Here is a 22618-nt window from a genome sequence, read left to right as displayed (position 1 = left end):
GAGTTCGTCGATGTGAATTGGCTCAGCGTTCAGTGTTTGCAGGAAACAAACTTTTGGTTTAGCATTTGTTGTTACAGAAAAAGGAAAACCGCCATGTTGTGTGAATGCGCTTTGGAAAACATAAAAAGTTGAATGGAATATCTTTTTTGCTTGTGTAGCATCGTCTACAAACATGAAGTCATCGTTCAAAGGCAGATTATTTGCAAAAAAGCATCAGGTAGTTAATTACCATGGTTCTTAACTACTCCCTGAAGAAAACATAAAAAAGGAAGAAAAAAACATCAGTGTCTTCAAAAGTTCATATTATGAAACTACAACAGACTGAAATAATACATCAAATTAGGATTTTTTTAACATCATATTTAAAGTCCTTCCAAGACGTTTTACTTTATAAACCTTATATTGAGAAACAGTGGCTGTGTCATTGCAAAATGCTGACGTAGCAGTTGTCACAAAGGGGTTAATAAACTTTCTCCGACACCCAAAATGTGTCCGCGTGTTGGTAAAAATGTGTTTTTGAACTGTACAGGAGCTGCTCTTACAAAGTTCTCAGTGAAGCTGGATACACCACTGGCAGTTTGGTGAAAGAAAGCACTTAAATGAAAGGTTGACTCATACATGTATTAGCACATCGTGATTGAATCAGTGCTCGAGACATTTACACCTGGAGTGAAATAAAATAAAAATGCATCCCAGTGACTTTAACCCAAACGTATTCGGCAACAAAAGATATTAAAGAGGTGTATTTCATTGAGAACACAGCCATATTTTGGGAAACGTCCTTCTGTGGATATCATATTGATTGCAAATGCAACAGATCCCTAAGATTTTGACTTCCTTCCACTGGCTTGAATATTGCTCGCCCCTAAAGATGCGGATGAATGTCACTGCTCCCGCAGGCGGCCTGGCCCACACAATGCAGCAAAGGGCAAAATTGCGATTGTCAATCCAGCCAGAGAAAAAAATGACTGAAAAGCTTTCGAATACGATGACATTTATCCAAAGATTTTCAGCCGTGTGATTGTTTTCCAGTTCCCTGATTGTGATCCCACAAAGGAGATTTGTTTGTGCTTATTTGGTTTCAAAATGACTACAGATTTTGGAAACAGTAAGCACGCACTCCTACATACACATGATCACAAATTCAAAGAGCAATCACGACGATGTCAGGCAATAAAGTCACTCAATTAGAATATATTCAGTACACCTACATTCAAGTATACATGTGTTTCTCCTTTAAAATCGACAGGATCTGAATCTACACAGTGGGTCTTTAGGCCACTTTTCTAACAGCGTCATGAGTGGTGCTGAAGATGGAGAGACTGATGGATGAGACAGGTTGATATAAAGGCCCTTACGTCTACAGTGGAAGCTGGTAAAACATCTAAACTGAGTGACGGTGTGTAGCACTGGCACAACGTCATCAAATTAGCCAGTGTGGAACACTAAAGGATAAGTACAGGGCTTATTGTTTGTCTGAGAATAAATTAGAAATGTGCCTCGAGTCCTAAAGGTTTGAAGTCAGTAACTTCAGCACAGAAATGTCCACGTCCACAGTTTGTCGCCAAAAAAGAAAAAGTGGCCTAATCTTAGAATTAATCTCTGTATTTTATGATGTCCTTGGTGCAAACGTACTGCAGCAGGAGAGAATAAGGCATTCCCTGGACTGATGGAAGTCCTTCAAGACTTGAAATACCAAATAAAAAGAGCAGTTTACTGTACAAAATAGGTAATCTTACAAATATTTCGAAAATATCTCTTCAAACGCAATGGCTTCTTCTTGGAGAGGCGAAAAAACAAACTACAAAACAAAAAGCAAGAAAAGAAAAGAAAAATTGTAATCAGTCTCCGTCCAGCGGTGACCAGTGTTTTCTTCATCTCATCTTCGTGTTCAATTCGAAAACAAAATCCAAACCCGTGTTCCATCTTACAGTGCCATCTCTTAAAAGTCTGGTCCCTTGTCCCTGTTGGGTGAAAACAAGGGCTGAGCCGGAGGGCCCGGCAGGAAGCCCCTTCATCTCTGCTCCCCTCTCAGGCGGGGCAAGAGAGCCTCTCTCGGAAACAGAAAGCCAAACAGGGCCACCGTAAGGCGCATCCAGGCAGGCAGGTTTTGTCTCTGATGCCTCATGAACTGCAAGGATACAGAAAAGAAACACACGTTAGCTTGTTAGCATCGGGGGAGGGGCATGTTAAATCACAACTACTATGCTCATCAGACGAAGTCTCAGATTTCATCACAACAGGCCTTTGAGGTAAAGTCTCGTGAACTGTGGTAAACCCTGTGAGCTCAAACCATATGACCAAGTAGGTTGGATGTTTCCACAACATCGGCTTGTGTCTAGCAAACATGTCCTTCACATGCAGATCTTGCAGGACATACAGCATCAGGATTTATTTGTGAGTCTCGCTCCTAGACGCGAGTTAGATGTAATACTCAATTTAGTCGTTGGATGAAAGGATTGAAAATGACCGGGCTTAAAAACTGCAAAACAAGCTGGAGCTGCCACTTATCATCATAATGTCACCCGATCGTCCTCCCTCGGGTTTGAGACAGTCCCTCTGATTAAATGTCACACTGTTGACTTCCAAACAAGAACCTCAAAGTGAAATGCTTTCAGAGAACGCGCTGCATATTTCATCACAGCTCTCTTGTAATAGAGGAGTCAGATGAATAATTATCAAAACAAAAGGCAAAGGAAAATGAAACTGCTCCCTCCTTTTTGAGCTGCCTCCTCCCAGCTCTGTCATTTTTTTCTTTTGGGGCTGTGCAGCCCGTGTGGCCTACAGACAGATGAAGGGGTTCCTGCTGCAGCCTGCAATCCCCCCCCCCCCATCTCTGATCCTGCACAGCTCCCACTGGCTTTCTGAACAGCCACGCTCCGATATTGCAGCCTGTTGCATAAGCATCCTTGTTACGATCTGCCTCTCTCTCTCTCTCTCTCTCTCTCTCTCTGCTCGCTCCATCGAGGTCTCTACCAGCCTAGCAATCAGAGCCCGCCACAGGCTATTTGATGCAAAACTGGCAGACTGAACTGAATTGAACCAGCACAGCTAAATGTAACCCTAATTGTCCTTAATTGCCTTAATTCTACACTGCTGAGTTTATTTAAACAGTACCCTGGTTTGTTCCACGTGAGGCTCCTCTTTCTGCTGTCATCCGCGTGGGTAGCAGCGAATGTTGTACATTTTGTTTCCTTTTTTTCAGCTAATGCACCCCAAACAATGAAGAAAGCTCAAAACATCCATGTCTACTCAATACTAGAATGGATTCACTTATTTATAAAAATTTCCCTGTCAATATGAGCATTTTATTGGCCAAAAAAGTAGTCAAAACTAACATTTCAGACTCAAAACCATAAATACAATCTACTTCACATCAACAACAACAACAACCCACACATTAGCACGCGCCGGCTACTTCTGCTTGGAGAGACGAGTAAAGAATTGTAACAATAGCTGCAGACACAATGCAGAAGAAGTGATTGGATATCATAAGAGATCATTTGTGATTATTCTCCCTTTGGAATATTCCTACAGCAGCAGCATCAGATCCTGCAAGATAAAAACTAACTTAAGTGCAGACAGCAAGACAAAAAAGGAAAAAATTTCTCTCTTATCTCTCTGTCACAGAGTTGCACACACAAACCAAAACACACACAAAGACGCACGCACCGAGGCAGTTAGCAGGACAACTGAGGTATTGTGGGTAGCCGTGAGTCAGATTCTATTTTTAGACACCATATAAACAGCCGGCCAAGTCTACCCAGACACAGACACGCTGCTCACTCCTGTTCGTGACAGTCACGCCGATCTCACCTGCTCTTCCTTAAAATCTCTCACCGTATGTTACATTTCTTGACTTTTTTTTCCCTTCACTCTCAATTTCTTTTTGTTTGTCTCTTTCTTTTTCTCTATCAACCCCAGTTAAGTGCTTTTCAAAACTTATCAACCACGCCTCGCTGTCGACACACAGACCCCTGTTGGCAAAACAGTCACAGAAGCAGAAGAGAAGCGCGACACCACTCCCAGCATATTTGTACTTATTAACCCCGTTCCTGTTCATGTGATTTGTGTGGACTCTCAGTCGGGCAGTTGCTGCTTCACAAACACTGATACAAGTAACCCCCTGGACCTGTTATCAAACACATAAGTGATACTCGCCAAAGGGGAACAGAAACGTGTGAGCGGAGCATGTCGTCATCTGTACGATTGTGACACGATTCCTGCAATGTTTCCATGTGGATTTTATTCCTTGATACGCACAATTAATCACATGTCAGGAACTAGACACGTGTGCGTGTGCTGAACTATTCCCTCGGGAGCTTTGCAAACAGTGATCCTCCACGCTCAATTGCCTTCATCGTCTCCAAAGTCCCAAATTGTTTCATGAGGTATGTTCAGTATAACAAAGGACACGCGTGACGAACAGATAGTTGGTGTTATGTGTTAAATTACAACGCGGCGACAAGGAAAATTGGTCAAAAGTGGGAGGGTGTCAATTAATCTGGTGTTTCTAAGAAAAACATCTAGAGCATACAAACAGATGAGGGAATGAATTTCACCCATTTGTTGTTGTTTTTTCTTCTGTCTTTGTAACCCATGAAACATAATGATATTCCTATCGGCCGTAATGGCATGGTATCAACAGAGTTTATAACCCTCTGCTTAGACTGAAGCACTGTTTTAGTAGAATAGAAAACAAACATAACCTTGACCAAAGGGCCAAAAATAAGAATTTAGATATTGATATGTTTGCATGACCACCTCATGTCACAACGTATGCCAGGATACTGACTGAATACATATTAGTTTTTATTGTTTTAGAATTCGTCACTAAGTAACTATATCATACTGTATCAGCGATTGAGGACTTTTCCTTCGGTGTTTCCAAGAAAGTGGTTGAATCACCGCACAAGCTATTTTTATTCGCAGAGGGTTGAGGCCAATCCAACCGGCAAAATGTTCTGCCCCCTTCTACCCAAAAGTGAGCCACAAATTGGCACAAGGTAGCTTGGACTTGGGCCTCTAATCAAGTCAAAGCTGACACGCATACATAGTTCACATGTAAGATTCAAACACAATCTTTTTAGATATAGATTAAGTCTTGGCCTGCTTCTGCTGTTGTGTCTCGTGATCAAGCACAAGCAGGCATGTGTGTAATATCCAGTTCTTCTTTGAGGTAATGTTAGTCCACTTGTGTTCATATTGTTTACACTTTGACACTTTTAAAAAGTGCATACAGGCGCCGCAGCCTGCTGTTTGAGGTGGGGAGTCATTTTACGGTCCACTTCGCTGCTTGGGAGTGAGGCTTACCAGTTCAACGTGATCCTGTTGGAACTTGTCTCCGATCTCCCGAAGTTTACGACCGATTTGAGCCTCGACGCTCACCCCTGCCTGCTCCTCGGGCCTCTCTGCCATCCTGTCATCTTCCTCCCCTGCGCCCTCTTCCTCCTCCTCTTCAATCTGCCTCTCTCCCCGGTCCTCCATGGGCTCAAACTGAGCAGGGAAATGTGAGCGTAATCCAGCGTTGCCTAAAAGGAAAACATCAAGCTTCTTAAAACTTGTGTTGCTGTTGGATCTCTAAAATACCAATACAAATTGTGAGTGTCAGAGCCAAGTTGAATGTAGGGCTAAGAGACATTACTGATATCAGTTCAGTGAAACCAGTTGTGCTTTCCTTTTTGATTTTAGATGAGACAGTGTAAAACCTCAGAAAACACTCTGCATACTTAAAATAAACCCATGCATCTTGATTATTATCACAAGTTAACACTATTTTGCACTGCCTTTATATTGCTCTCTGAAATAAACAGGCCTTATCAGATATTCTCAGATGGACAAATAAAAAGGTTGGCACTCAAAGTACAACTGAAGAGTCCACAAACAAGAAAGAGGGAGGGTGTTGTTAGGCGGAAAATATAAACACCTTATTAAATCAACAACGACCTCAGTGAACTGCTACCTCTCTCTTATGTCACTGAGTTTACTCAGAGCCTCGAGCATGCGCTTCTGCCGTCATGCAACACATTTTTGTATGTTATCATGTGTGCAGAGTGCCCTGCTATCCTGCCTCACGGACGACGATACTAAATTTAAGAAACTGAGCGGACTGGACTTTATTTTGAAAAAGAAATGGCCCTGGGCCAAGTGCATACCAGATTACAATGTACAACAAGGTAATAACAGTCAGTGGCATCTATGTATTGATAACTTTAAACCCAGAACAATATGTACGTCTTACACACTGACACTGAGTCAACAAACAACATTCTACTTGAACATTTGTTCAATTAAATTAGGGTGATGTCACACTGATTTGATTAGAGATGGGAAAACCATATTGGATTAAAAGTGATGGTCATATTAGTGCCGGTATGTTCCTTTATGTATGTATGTATGTATGAAGTTAGTGTTGTCCGTTTTAATTTCTTTCAAGAAATGTTCATCTAAAATCCCATAAAAGAAACTTGCTGGAATGCAATTAATTTATCAGATTTAAGTTAACGATATATTTTCTATTTTTGGAAAAGATAAATTAAAATCTACACAGTAAACAAACTTTCTTTCTTAGAATGGAATGTTTCTCAAGTTCTCAGCATGCGTATAATAGGGCATGGGGATCTCCCAGTTACAAGGACAATTATTTTCCAAGCTTATCTGTTTTGTAGTGATAATTCAATACTGAATTCAGTTTGTCTAACATCCCCAGACAAAAGAAAACACCCGCCTCCCGATCTCAGACAGTTTTTTATCACTCAGGTCTTAGAGGAAGTTTACCAATGAGTAACCTGCCAGATAAAAGGAACGACTAATAATGTACGGTTGCACTAGAACACTCTGTGTGTAAAACCGTGAGCCCATCATCACATCATCTCCCCCTCCTTACCGTGAAAGGGTATGCGAGGCTGCCGGTGCAAGCTGCAGGGCAGCGTGTTGATGCCCATGCTGTTGTTGTTGTTGTTGTGGCTCTGCGACGTGGGCACGGCAGCAGTGACAGCGGCGAGGGCCTGTCCAGCCGCGATCTGTGTGGCGCGTTCTTCGTATTTGACGTCCCTGAAGGGCGTTCCCCAGAGCTGCGAGATGGGCCGTGACATGTCTTCCTCCTCATCATCCATCCGACGCCTCAGCGGTAAACTCCCTGGAGAGGAGAAGAGGCCCAGGAGATGGAAACTTTAGAATGACATGATGGTTTGAAAGTGTTTTGGTGGTGTAAATGTAAAAACATATTTGTGGGACTGTGTTTGACTCATATGTGTTTGTGATCTTCAGCTGGCAGGTAATTTGGGTGTGATTTGTTTCAAGGCCAAACAAAATATGACAGATATCATCCTGTTATCAGTTGAAACTTTGCCCTCTGGCACACAGCAAATTATCTCACCCTGTCTACATTAAATGAAAACAAATCGTTAGTCATTATAATGCCCGGTAAGAGGCTAATGTTGTGTGAGGTAATAGTGAAAACAAACAAGCAGCGATGGATCGGCTCAGAGGCACAGATGGATCCGCCAATGTAAACACACAAGATCATCTCTTGTAATATAGTGATGAGTCGCAACAGGAGCCAAACGTATGGAAACACTCTGTGAAGGGGGAGCTAAGAACGCTACTCCAAATCTGCCACCTTCTGGCAACAGATTTATTCATTTTTTATCAAACTGTTCCTGCAAAATTGCCAACAACCGCTCAAAACTACCTTAATCTGGAACAGTGTGTCACAGAAGAGAGTCACAGTCAGGGGATTTGCTACCTCCTGCACAATTCCTCAGCTCAACATTAATACCTGCTCGTTGCCCCCCCCCTCTCTAAACCACACAATAACTGGATAGCTGCCTGTCTACAGTATAAACACACATACACAATCACACAGCAAGCGGATGGTGTGTGAGTGAAACCTCAGTGAAACCAAAGTCCTGGCTAGACTGTCATGTGCCACCGTTTCATGAGGGAGATAATGAGTTTCACTCCATCCTCTACTGTGGGTGCTCAACACAAACACTCACTCTTACTCTTGGCCACATGCCACAATCTGAATGAGTGTTTCATATATTCGTTAAGGGTGCTCTGTTTCTTTCCTTTTGCGGTGTGAGTGGGGATATAAATGGGCTGGGTTGACTGTCAAATGCAAAAGTTGAAACTGGATATTCTGGAATTGTGTTGACTGAGTGACGCGACAGCCCCTTTCGTATTTCTCTTTGTGAAAGTGTCCCTGTGCCTGATGTCATATCATATGGAGTCAAATGAGGAAACTGCTTTTTGAACTGTGGAAAAACACTGTCATATCTAATTATCCAGGCCTCATTATTATAGAGTAAGATGCAAGTCTCTGAATGGTCCGTTTCTTTTGGTAAACAAATGAACATATGATTGACCCACACATCCTCTGGCCTACATTATTCCCAGGGCGTGTAATGGCGAAATCGGTCCATTTTGTCACTGTAAACCAATTAGTTGTGCATTGCGGAAATTCAAAACCGCCCTAAAATGCATTAACTTCTCCTCGAGGCAAATTAATTAGGGCATTAAGTATTGCTATGCAAGCAGTAAGGGCTTATCTGCAACTGTACCACAAGTTTCACTAACATCAATTAATGCACTTGTGTTGTTAGTCAATGGCAACTGTCGTGGAATTTCCACTGGCAGTCAACAAAGCACTGGCACGATTACCATCTCAGACCATCAAAAAACAAACATAGACAGGGAGACACAGAAAGACATCGCGCGCGCGCGCACACACACACACACACACACACACACACACACACACACACACACACACACACACACACACACACACACACACACACACACACACACACACACACACAGTGCCTGGGGCCGCAGGGAGGCCTGGCAGCCACCACAGTGCTGGTCAAAGGCTCAAAGCTGCTGCAGAAAGTGGCTCCCTCTGCTGCACCATCTGTGCACCGGGCTCTCCTCCATGCACCACTCAGGGTGGGGGTGAGCTCAAGGTGAGCTCTGCTGCTATTTATCCTACTGCCCGTGGACATCGGTGTGCTGGTGACAGGCTACAAATGAAGTCATGAACACTACTTCGCATTATCACTGGAAAAACGGGCAAGAGCCAGTTAAATGACACAATCCAATCCAGAAAAATGTTTTAGAGGTGAATTAGCATTTTGTTGTTGCTGTAAGAAGTCACACTGAGATGCAAAAGTGTTCTCCACACAGTTTGAAAAAGTTACTAACTGCAATTCTCATCTTATGTGGTTTTTAAAATCGCTTTAATGAGTGGGCTCCGGAGAACCACCGGGAACGTACTGCATCTTTACCCGCGTCAAGCAGCACGATGCCCCGGCGCAGCTCACCGCGGAGACACGCGGAGTCCGATCCACTGTGGACACCACAACATTGTTCATAAACCTGTCGAAACAGGATGTTGACACACAATGCTTAACCGCAGTCAAAATTGAGGAATACAACTTTTTTTATTTATTTGTTCTCGCTCCAAAAACAAAACAAAAAACAGGTAAAAGTTTAGCCTCGGTCTTGGCTAATTAATCACTCGTGACAGCGGCCACGAACTATAGGATTTCAGAAACGTGTCACAACAGTGTTACTCTCGCACGACTCCCATTATCCAGCGTTGACACTTTCTCTTCCACTCAGCCTGACAACTCTTACCCCAAACAAACACCTCACATAATACAACAGAGATAGTATTCACCAACGCGTGAACTAAAGACCGGACACGCCGTTGCACTGCGTGGAGTCCGGCTCCGCTTCTTATTTAATAATCTGTAATACTGTGTCATGACATACGGCTACACGCCAAGGGCTTGGGTCCCAAAGATCGGGGCAACGTCAGAGTCCACGCGCGCGAGGAGGTGACGGACAGAACCGGTCACTTCATCCTAAATTGACTTCGTCCGTTGAAACAAGAGGATGAGGGGAGGAAATGCTTCTATTAAAAAAGCTCCCTTCATTATGCCAACGCTCCGATAAATCCGCTCACCCCGTCTCTGCCCGGGCATGCCCGAGCCGCACGCGCATTTGTTGACAAATCCCCGTAAACAACGAAGTGGAACCGGCGGAACGATTTCTCTCTCGACATCAGAATAAGCGACCGGTACACTCACCGCCAGCAAACGCGCTTTCCGTTGTGCCCGGTGGTATCTTGACAACCTGTCGTTACCTTGTTTTCCACGGACTGTGTTGATGCGAGTTGTATCCCTCTTTGCATTACAGCCACTCGTACATGTTTGCTGACTCGAGCGGGGGTTGTTTTTTTTGCCGTGTAAAAAAAGAAAAAAAGCGGTCCGCCCCGATGACGGGGAACCGCCCCTTCTTAATGATGTGGAGGGTGGGGCCGAGTCCGCTACACTGTGTTATGCAAATACAACACACCGAGGGGATTATATAGCTCACGTTAGCACGCAAGCTATATTTTGAATGCAAAATGGAAATTTGCAGTAGCCTAACTACCTATGAAATAAATGTATCAAATGGAAGTGGGACTACTTAAGTAAAGCCCAAGTACCTCAAGTATATACTTAATGTAGTCTAGTAAATGTATTTACCTACGACCCCACCTCATAATGGGATCATCTTTTGCCAAATCAATCCACCATTCTCTATTTAGGTATTTGTGCGAAATAACTGCAGCATTTCTAAATAAAAATATATCAAAAGCTCCTTTTTTAAATGGTCCATGCATGACATGTTGAGCTCATGCTGTATTGTTGTTTTTTTTAGAGGTGAAGAAGAAATCGTGCCTGGCCCTTTAAGAGAACGGTCCTCCTGGCGACAAGCAGTGGGCCAATCAGATGGTTTGTTTTGGACCCGCCTTCTGCTCCGTGTATCTTGACACGTGGAGGGGGAAAAACACAAACCCAGATAAGGCATGTGACTGCTTTTAGCGCTCTGCTCAGCTGATTGGGAGCTGCTGCTGGATGGAGTGATTGTACCTACCCAGTTACCGCTGTGGTCGGCGTGATGATGAGCTGTGTAGCCTACTGTCATGGCAACAATGTCATCGTCACACATGCATGCCAGTATCCCATTATATAGCATGATATTCAATGTTTTTATGTCTAAACATGTGTCATATAAAGATTATTTGAGGGACATAACATACATAGCACAACTAATACATGTAAATATGTTAATCCAAGTACTGTGCTATATTTAAGTGCAATTTTGATGTACTTCACTTGAGTGTTAACGTATAGAATATATGTAGTTAAAATGAATTACTATTGTATCACTATGATATAACACTCTTTACAGGTGCTTTTACTTTTGATACATATTTAATACATCTTGTACTACGGTAAATTGTATTTATGTCAAGTTTAAATGCACAACATAACATAACATATAGCATGGCATAGCACAGCACAACACAAAACAACGCAACACAACATAACAAAACGTAACATAGCATAATATAGTAGGATTCATAAATGCATCCTGGCTTGGTAATGGCTTGACAACAATGTATTGATATAATAGAGCCATTTTCAACTCAGCCCCTGAGGGCATCCATTGTTGAACATGTCTGATGGATGCACTGTGACAGTGGACTAAAGAGCAGCCGTGGCTGGTGACCCTCATTGCTGGGTGGGGGCACGCCTACCCACGGCACCATTCAAAATAGGAGGAAAGGAAAAGAACAGTGAAATCAAGCCTTATCTGCAAAAAGGGGTTACTGAGTGCAAAACAGCCAGTCAAGAAGAGTGAGACTATTTGATCCATCGCGTGAGTCAGATGTTTCCCAGGAGACAATTTCTGTATGAAAGCAGATGCTGTTGCTTTTGCGTGGCGCGTTGGTCAGACTCTGCAGGATGTTATGTTTTCACACTGCCCCGCTCCTTCATTGTACAGCTGGTTACGTGTGAAGTGTGATTTTCTCAACTTTTGACAACATTCCCATGCTCAGTTTACTGGCAGACCAGCAAACAACCCCTGCTCAGCCTTGTTTATGCTGCCGCCTCACGGCTCCCAACCCCCCATCCACACCAACCCCCTCCAACTCCAATCCTGCAGCGAGAGGGACCCCACCCAAAATTTGGAAGAAGAGATCAGATGGTGGTTGTTTTTGCTGAAATTTCAAGCATTGCATGCATAGGAATGAACACAAATAACAAAATGTTCTACTATTTTGCTAAATCTCCACACCCTAACAAGTGTTAAATATCATGTGCATGTTGCATCAACAATAGAGACTAAACATAGAAATGTAACCCAACTGAATTATTGCTTGTATAAATATTGTTACTGTTACAACTGCATTTTGACCCAATTATATAATATTTAAACTGTGATGGTATTCGTGTTTCAGAGCTGTAACATGAAGACTCCTGGAGATGTCAACAGTGTCATGTTGGCAGAAAATACTATACTGATAAGAAGGACACCGCTGTGTAATGTGAAAAAAAATCTTCATCATTAAAGCCTTTTTTTTAAGTATAAAGAGCTGCATCTGAAGCTGACTGAAAGAAGAAAAACAACTGGAATTAAAAGTTGAAAACATCAGTTTTACAACCAATTGATGTGGTCATTTAAAACAACTTGTCAAAGGTGGAACGTTTCACAAATTAATTAGTCTACTGTGTGGTGTATTAGAAAGACAAAAAGACAAAAAATAAAACAATCGAATCGCTGATTAGCAGTTCATCGCTTTTTTTCTCCCCCGAGTTCCCTTTATCAATAACTAATTAATGCTCCAAAACAATAGCTCCAAGAATAGTGCGTTTCAATCACATTCAGTTATCCCCCTGTCAATGGACTCTGGGGTAAACAGCAGTTTTTCATCAGTTAAACTGCAGTTTGGTGAAGTCTTGTTGTTTCTTTGAACACAGAGCTGTTAACTACATTTGTGTTGCAAATCAGATTTTTTTCTTCTTCTCTGTTTTGGCAGAGAAGATAACATGATGCACTGTCAATGCAAGAGATTCAGAAACACAAACGTCATGCATTGTGCAATCTCATCCACTGTTTTAAGTCATTTGCATTCTTTTGCTTTCAAGCGTGCCACTTCAACCGATTTGAAGAGGGAAAACAGCCTTTGTGTTGACGCTGAACTAAGAACTTGTCATCTAAACTGAAACTCCCAGTACCTCTAATGTGTCAGGTGCAGTGGCAGACAACGTGTCCCAGCCCATTTTTATTCGAGCAATTTTCCCCAGCGAGGAAGTCAAAAATTATCCTCAGTGAGTTATTTCTGACTACGTGCTGCCAAAAGAGGTGATAAGGCTCTGGATGTTGAAATATTTCAAAGTTCACTGCATAATGATACAATTTGCTTTGTGGCTTTTTCCCTAATGGTGCCTGACGTCCAGACGCTTTGTCTTCAATCTTCAATCCGCTCCGCACCCAAACAACTCCGTCAGTGTTTGTGCTTGTACTCCATGCACTTTTGCATCACAATTTCATGGTTTCTATCCCCATGCCATTTAATTATCTCCCCGAATCCCTGTTTTGGCAGGGTGTTTTTCACATAAATTGATTGTGAAATTACGTGACAGCGGTGGCAAGTTTTCACAGGTTATTGGAAACCTCTGTCCGCCTCCAACCCCTCCTCCTTCTGTCTATTCTGTCAACACCTCTTGATTTAAACAACAGGTACAGCAGGGGCTCAGCCAATGAACGCGGCTCCCACAGAGTTCATCCAAAGGTAACACATTTAAAGCCCAGAACCACCCGAGGGAAGCCCCTTACCATTATGTGTATCTTGACACACCACTTTAATGCCATGAACATAAATAATGCTGGGTATGTTTTGGATGAAGTGTTGAATGTAAGTGTAAATTGGTTGCATTGTGTCTGTCAGTATGTCACGTTTCCAGCGGTGACGGCAAGTTGAAATAAATGAACGCTTAATGATTACTGAGCAGCAGCAGCAGCTCTGGTGGTAAACAAACCATTTGTCGGGCAGACTGGTAGACCGATGATTCCTGTGCAACATCCGAAACCGCTCCAACGTTCAATTTGCAGGTGTCTTGATATGTATTGTTGTTGTTACGTGTGCTTCACATAACACCACTAAAAGCATCAACACATAATGCAGAAGGAAACAAGATTCAAAAACAATTAAGAACATTCATTAAAACAGTAAAACAAACAGTAAAAAAGCACAACCAAATTGATTAAAAGTTGCAGTGCAGTTTAAGAAATGAAAGCTATATATTTTATTACTTGAAATCCATCACTTGAGATTCATGAAACTTACACGTCCAAATAATTTATTTGTGAGTTGAGAGGCAACCACACTGGTTGGGTGTTGATGGCAATTCAACAGGCTGCAACACTTTATCAGCCAGAACTGATTGATGTATTACCCCAAGAAATCTTTACGTATCATTTCAAGTGTTATAGTGCAACTTTGAACCAGGAAGTATATGTTTATGGCTTGGTATGACTAATCTTACAATTTAATATGGGGGTTTCCTTCCTTTCTTTAAAACCCATACTTGTATCTCAGGAATAATATCCATATTTGATGATTTCCCACCCCTCAATTTATATTCAAAGTATTCATGTTCAGCGGTAATGCTGGAAGTAGTGAGCCCTTTATTTGGCAAGGCTCAAAGTGAGGGTGTGGTGGACATGGAGGTGGTGGAAGGCATATTGTGTTAGTCTGACTTGCAATGCATTGTTGCTATCTTTCCAAATCTCAACAATTGAGTGATGAGTACAACATTCTATACTAATAAGAATGATGGCCAAAACTATGAAAATAAGAAACAAGTTGAAATAAACCAACTATCCTTGAAGAGATGAAGAAACCAAACCGTTTTGTATATATTTTAAATATAAGAATGAGCTCTCAAAATAAGTGCTGGAGTTTTTTAGTGATTGTGTCATTTTGAGGTCGCTCAACCCTTTCTTGTTGTGTTTTGATGAAGCATGAAGTGGATGCACAGTTGTGGTCTGTCCACTCGCTTGCTGCTCTCCAGTTTAATTCCATGTAACTCAGTGTGCACTCAAGTGGCAATAATGGAATTTGGGGTATAGCTTTAGTCCAAATGTGCTGTTAACAGAGAGTTCAAGGGGGTCGGGGGAGATAACATGTTGGTGAAAGATATGTTTGAGTTTGTTTTTAGGGTGGTGGAGACCTTACTTTTCTGAGAAACACAGAAAGTTAATCTTTTTTACCTCGCAATCTTGACATGTCTTAAGCTTCGACAGCTCTAAAGTTCAAGTGGCACTGTACGAGATGTGCCTCAGCATGCGCCTCTGCAGTGCTTCATCTCTGCTTATATACAGTTCCTTTTGAGATATGTCACACAATTTTCTGAATACTTCATTGGCTGCTAAAGTGTTGGTAGGTAGGTGCTGTGCAGTGGATTAAAAAAAAGAAAGCAAACGATAAATCATTGAAGGAAGGAGACATGGATGGAAATAGAGTTGGAGTTGCTCTTGTTTCTACGGTAACTGTGGATGGGGAGGTACCAGGGATGAAAGTGGAGGGAAAACAAACCTCCCCGCTCCGATGGCAACAGCACAGCAATTGGTTCTCGTTTCCTGCGAGGACAGGAAGAAAAAAAAACATAACAAGGTCCCCTAGTAGCCCAGGAGACACAGTTCGATGTTGCATCAGAAAGCAAGAGGCAGGGCAAAATGAACGCGCGCCTGCGAACACGCACACGCATCTCGCACATGCACGTACACACTACCCGCTCCGCTCTCACGCGCGCACCCGCAATCACATGCTCCACTTCACCCTGCAGCCGCCCCTCCCGCTCCTGCTCTCTCACTCTCCCGCCAAAAACATCTACAGCACGTGAAACCTGCCTAGAAACCGTGAGGAGGGAGGAGGGGGCGAACTTCCGCCTCGCTCTGATTGGCTCAGCTCCCCAGCAACCGCGTATGCCCGACCAGCCAGTCAGGCGCGTTGTGAGAGGCACACTGACCCAATGAAACAGATTATTCAGAGGCGCGGGCAGGCGCTGTGACCTGGTAACAGTCAGGAGAAGAAGTCAGGGAGACGCTGGAGGGGGAGACGGAAAGCTTTCCGTGATTGGCTCGCGGATTTCCTCTTTGTTCTGATTGGCTGGAATGCTCTCCTCTTTGCAGTCATTCATACATTTCTCTGCCTGCCTCAGCACTAGCTCCTCAGTTTCCTCCACCTTCAGCCAGTTCGTTCAACTTCCACAGTGGCCACCCTTGCCCTCAAGGAGATCCACTGCCCAAGGTCAAGGCAAAGACTGTGCTGCTGGAATGGGATTGGTTTAGACGGGCCGGAGCAGAACGAGATCCCAGTAACACGTCTACCTCATCATGTCAGCGCCGGGATTAAAGCTTGTCATCAACAACTTGTTAAACAGTACAAGTACTCTTGCTGCCGATGCTGCTGATGAGCTTGTTATTGTGTTGCTTGTAATGGACACGGGCCAGTGAAAGGCGTAATTAGCTTCCCCCCTTAATAATGCAGCGTTTTAACAGGGTTGCTTTCCGGGCAGGTTGTAACACACAAATAAGCAAATGGTTAGTTTGTTTTGAAAAACTTAGCTTTTGTAGGCAACCCGGGCGAGGTTTGCAGTCTTTCAAACTGCTTGCTCCAGTAGTGTGGGGAATTAATGTCAATACCCCGCAGGATCAGGAGTTCACATTGAATAGTTAATGAGTTTGGGGAGAGAAGGACTCAAATAATTCTGCGGATCGAGCATGCCATGCATTCTGCCTAATTTAACATAACTGCAGGCAAAAACTCACTCAGGCAGGAACATTATACTGCCATGATTAGTAAAAACAACATTACCAGCCAACACAGAAATTGCTCGTAGCCCCTTAACAAATTAGTTTATTCGGGTTGGAAGATAAACTGAATCTATATTAGAGAATTTATTTTCGCCATCAACAATAAATGCTGCACTGTGTTATTTATTATGCACTGAATGTTTCATTTCAAATTGTCATTCAGAGCAAATAAGTGTTTCCAAGCCCTTTGCCAATGGTGCGATAGTTTACTGTACTCAACCTCACTACATGTGATGCTGACGATAGCTGCTACCAAATGTTTCTCCAGTTAAGACTGGAGGGAAAAAACAGAAAGAACTGGAGTTCCTGGGAAGATCTGAAATCAGTCAGACACTGAGCTGAACACAAACACACAGACACCATTGATGTGAATGTTTGTTAGCTATATAGCTTACAGCTAACGTCTGTACATTTTGGTACATTGGGGCGAACGAGCAAAAACAGAAGCGGTCCAGCAGCCCGCATGACGCAAGGCAAAGACACGCTTTGCTTTCTGTCTGAGCACGCCGTAACACTGAATTAGTCTAGCTAGGTGCACCTGATGAACTGCTGCATGAGAGTCATTCAAGACTCTAAAGGAATAGTTCCACACTTTGCTTTCATCTTCTGAGCGACGCTAAGCGGCTGCTAGTCGTAATTTCGTATTGAGCGGACAGGAGAGTGGTATGGCTCTTTTCACCGAACTCTCAGCATGAAAGTGAATACTCGTATTTTCCAAAATGTTACACTATTTCTTATACTACTCTTTGTTGCTCGCTTCACCCTTCTGCATTATGTGTGTGCATAACGCATTTAAGTTAGTCGGTATGCACGCCTGGTTGTATATGATGGAAGCCGACTTTGTCTCAGTCTCTTGGGTCTTCGGTAGCCCGAGGAATTACGAGATAAAGATCACACTGCGTTTAGCAGCCATCCCAGGACGATTTCTCAGAGGGAAATGTACCTTTCTGAAATCTTAGATGTGAATTTCTACCATATACTTATTGTCGAGATGAATGTGAGCTCATGGAAGCTAAGCTCAGTCTACATGAAATGAAAGGAACCCTGCGAGCCCTATATCATAAAACAAATCAGACATCAGAAGGTTTGATCTTCAAGGTTGAAATTCGAACTGTCAGCACCTTAAGACATTTTGCAGATCTTGCTGTAACAGGGTCAGCACTCTTTTATTTTATGCTCAGACCTTTATCTAACTTGTTAAAGGTCGACGATCTTATTTTTTTTCCCTTTGCCAAGGCCTCATTAATGTCAGAGGGGATGACTTCAAGACAAACAACCCTTGAGGGCCTTTCCCAATGGCCTGGAGCATCTGATGACTCACCTAATTTAACGTTGCGTTTAAGGGGCCCGTAAATCCTCCCTTTCAATAAACGAAACTGTCTTTCACCAATCTAGGCACTTCTCAGAAGCCGATGTGTGTCATGTTTTGAAGATGTTATTTATGTTTTGCATTACGTCATCCTTCCAAGCTATAGGGATTTACATATCCTTGGGTTTCTGGGGGGGATCAGCAGTACGTGTGCTCATCCGTGAAATGACCTATTCAACCTTTCTTTTTCTTTTTCTGGCCTGTGGAGGATCGCCTCTGCTGTCGGTGTGAAGCTAATTGGATACAGCAGAGCACCAAGCCAGGCTTCACAGCCAGGAGGAATAATTCCAGGAAATAAAGCATCGAGGTATTGTCTCCATGAACAGTGTTCGTTCAGCATTTTAAGCACATCACCGTCGCCGGAAAAAGCTGGCAGAGAGAGAAGAAAAAAATGAAAGATGTTAGACAGGTCTGTGAATAGACAGCAAAATCCTCTCTCTTCCTCTAAACACTGACACACACTTCCTCCTAGTTTGGATTCCACAGGATGTAGTATTATCATGCAAATAATTACTTGAGCAGGAAATGCCAAGGAAGGGATTAACATATGCAATATTCATTCATATTAGAAGAAGTCCATAATGTGAGCCACAAATCTTCACAAATACTGCTCATCCTTGTTATTATCATCTTGACACACTAGCTGCATGGTTGTTAATATGATATCATTAAAAACTGAATGTACTCCTCGTGGAATAAGAGAATTTTAAATTACACCAATGTTGGGAATTTAGTGGCTTTAATTGCCTCTCGTTTATGCTTTCTGCTCTGACCTACATAGCAACTTTTCCCCCAAAAATCATTTATCAACCAAATCAATTATCCCGCCTTGGATTAGCAGACATAAAAGACCCGTTAGAATTCCACAACATCACCTCTCTGACATGGTTTAGAGATACAGCAACCAAAATCAATTGAGCAGCTGCTCCTTTCTTTGAAATCTCTTTCACTTGTGCAGCTTCCTGGGCAGCCCCGGTGTATCTCAGGGGGGTCAGCGGCTCTGAAGGATCTCCACTGTGCTGCTGGAGATTGCCTGGAGGTGTGACAGCCGCCCTCTGATCTACCGGAGTCTCTGAAGATCTGAGGACAGACTTTGCCCATTTCAACAGTCGCAAGCGCTCCTCACATTAAAGCGGTGGCACTTGAGCAAGCCAAGCATGCACACAGCGTGAGCCCTGATTTCCACCATCTTCCCGAAAATAAAGAGCTGGAGAATATCTAAGAGGAAGGCAGATACCAATACTACAACCAGTAATCCCGGGCATGTTTTGAATCATTTTAAGGTTGCCTTAATTAGACAGCCATTAGCCAGTATCTCAGTCAGTGCACACTAGAGTGGTGGTGCACGGCATTTTAACTAACACCCACCATGCTTAACACCTCAAATGTTAGAATATGTTGAATGCAATTTTGTTCCCCACAGCGGCAGCTTTGCTGGAATTTGTGTTAAGAAATTATCCAGTTACCTCTTAAGAATTGTATGCTTCAAAATTCTATTTTCTGGTCAATTTAAGAAAGAAGGAGGCTGCGTGACTGAGCTGCAAATTAATTTTACTGTCTTTACTGTCTTTGGCGTCCTTCCTCTTTTCCCAGGGGCTTTGCTTTTTGGGTGACTGACTGCGGATTGCACAGCTTTCTGTCACTGCTGCACACAGCACATGGGAAGCAGATGTTAGCAGGCTGTGTGCCAGGATGGTATCGGGACCCTTGTACTGTTTCGACAGATGTAGCTCCATTTCAGGCAGAGAGCTTGACAAACACACCTGTGGCCAGGACCACCTGCTTTTGACGACCAACACATTCCTGCAGCTTGCAGTCGGTGGAATTAATTCTCTGTTTGTGTGGGAAGGAAAGGATATAGGCACATTACAAATACGTTATAAGAATATAAATAAAATAAATACATATTAAATGAATAAAATAAAATAAATAAAATAATAGTAAAAAAGCCTGCACGCTAACATGCTCAAAATACCAACATGCTCATGTTTAGCAGGCTTAATAGTGCACCAAATCTTCAGATCTCTTATTTCAGTTTAGTTTTTAGCACATTTTAAACAAGTAACCAAGTCTCCAAGTAGCAAAGGTAAAACAAGGCGTGGTCATTTTCGAAAATCTTGGCTTCATGTTGACATACAACTAAAGGTATTCCGATGAATTAATGTGAATAGGTGATGCCATCTTAAATCCATTTACATTTTTGGTTGATAATTTCTTTCTCAAAGGAGAACACAGAACATGTGATTTACAGAGCAGTTGTGTATGCTGGAGAAAACAAAACTATATTTAATTTCAGTTGGACTAAGGAACAACCAAAGTTATTACAAATCATCCAGAGGCGGGCACAAATTACTGTACCAAATGTTGTTAAAAGGTTTCCGTCTGGACCTAAGTGGTTCACACCGCTAGTTTAGCCAAGAATATGTAACATCACCTCAGGCCATGCCATATACATGGAGTGGAGGGGTACACATGAATCAAATCTAAAGATTGGTGTAGTCAAGTCAAGAGAGGATGCCACCAGTGTTCAAAGCTTGAGCATAAAATATGATGATTTCATGAGTGTTCAGAACCTGTTATAAGATTTTCAAGAAATGGCATCAAATATTTATGAAGATGTTCCTACTGCAGATCTTTTTTAATTGTAAGAGATTTCTCCTCTGCCTAGTTAATAATAGAATATACCAGGTAGGTGCCTAACTAGCAGTAATGGCTGGAGACATTGTCTTTTGCCCAGAGCCTTTTTGTGTGGATCAAACGACGATCATCCAGGAGCGCTCACACACTCAGACAGCATCTTGACAGCTATGCCTTAAATTCGGGAGTTCACAAAGGCGAATATATCTTTGCCTACTTGAGAGAGGATGAGTAGATTTTGGCATAGTGGATGTGAGCTTCAGCTGGCTGGTCCTCCATAGCCAGCAGTCACAATCAGCCTCCTCATCTTCCCTCAGTCACCGTCCCAGGGGAAGCAGGAATTGACGTGCCATTAAAGAGGCTTTGAAGAGAGGCAACTGTCAGCACGACTGCCTCCGCTTTTTAGTCGTGAAGGAATGGAAACACAGATCTGGGTGCATTGAGGACACAGTGAACAGCTTTGGAAATAGATTTTTACTGTGTCTTGTGTGCTACAGCGACTGGGAGATAGGTAGAGCTTTCTCCGAAGCAAAAACTCTGTTGGAGAATTTAAAGTTTTTACCCCAGACAAAAGACGACAAGAACAATATGAGTCACAGATTGCAAAAAGTAGGTGTAGTTGTCCGAACAGATATTTCCCGAAGAACAGTTTTACGGCTGTAAATAAACCGTGTTATTATATCGTGGTCACAAGAACATTAATAAGTCATGAGATCATAATTGAGAATACATTAAAGTCATAACCTATTGAAGTGTTTTTTGTCCTGTATTTCAGTTTGTCTATGACCTTTAGTGACATCACAGAGATCCCAATTATATCAAACACTAAAGCGCAACCAAACCCACAATGATGTCATGTAGCCGGTAAAGTGACTTGGCAGAGGAGATTACCTCATTTCCTGTGTGGAGTTTTGGGTACTTTCTCTGTCCCCCAAAGTTTTCATTAAGATTAAAATCACACAAAAACAAAATGATCAGACTTAGATAAATTGTGCTAAAGTAGGAGTGTGTGAAGTGTGTAACTGTCTTTCTACCCGTGCTAAAGATGAATTGCTACGTAGTATGTTCCTGTGACGCACATGGCATTGTATGTGCAAAATGCCATTCATGCATATGTCAGCGCTATAGCCTGCAGAACATATATATATATATATATATATATATATATATATATATATATCAGTATATTGGATGTCATGAATACATTTTATGCGTGTCATAAAAAACACCCGAGTGCCATCTTGTCTCATAAGCAGTGATTTTATAAAGCATTCTCCGCATCGAGCCGGTTTATGCCACACGGCACGGTAAGCACTGAACAACAAATTACACTCGTTTAGTTTCACTAGCATTCACGCTGCAACCTTCATGGCTCATTTTGCATACATGCTCCTTGAATGATTTTGTTCATTGTCTGCTGAGTCTGTCTGAATAAGCATGTGCCCCACCCCTCCCTACAAGCACCAGCCTGGCAGCACAACTGGTGTGGGATCAAAAGACATCGTGTAAACAACCCATGAAAAGGGTACGTTATGGATGACACCATCACTTAATTACAGTGTCTTTTACAGAAAGCTGCATCCTGCTTGTTGCTGTGGAGGGACATATAGCCATCCAATGGTGCATTTAAAAAAGAAAAAAAGAAGTAATACCAGTAAAATGTTTTAGACTAGGGAGAATTAAACAAACATGGGTCACCATTGTTCACCATTGTAATAAGAAGCTCAACACAAAACCGTTGAAGTGGATTTTTAAATGGATTTAAAAAATGGATGGCATAAGACCATGCCATCCATTTAGCCTCCTTCGGAGCCCATAAGTCTACGACTTAAATTACAAAAGTGGTTTAAATGCTGTGGGAGGATTTGGAGCCCTGAGATCCCATGCGTC

General features: G+C 42.5%; 1 protein-coding gene across 1 annotated transcript; it reads right to left on the bottom strand.

The window, feature by feature from the left end:
- Positions 1-2014: 2014 nt before the first annotated feature.
- LOC306734958 (bcl-2-modifying factor-like) lies at positions 2015-7115 on the bottom strand (the record flags this gene model as incomplete). Its single annotated transcript, XM_079216372.1, has 3 exons — positions 2015-2131; positions 5314-5531; positions 6887-7115. 3 exons carry the CDS (start codon positions 7113-7115, stop codon positions 2015-2017), a joined length of 564 nt encoding a protein of 187 aa, XP_079072498.1.
- Between the last annotated feature and the right edge of the window lie 15503 nt (positions 7116-22618).

The sequence above is a fragment of the Taurulus bubalis genome (genome assembly GCF_910589615.1).
Source record: "Taurulus bubalis genome assembly, chromosome: 3".
Classification (NCBI taxonomy): Eukaryota; Metazoa; Chordata; class Actinopteri; order Perciformes; family Cottidae; genus Taurulus; species Taurulus bubalis.
The sequence above is the reverse complement of the archived record's forward strand: the minus strand, read 5'-3'. Positions and strand labels throughout refer to the sequence as shown.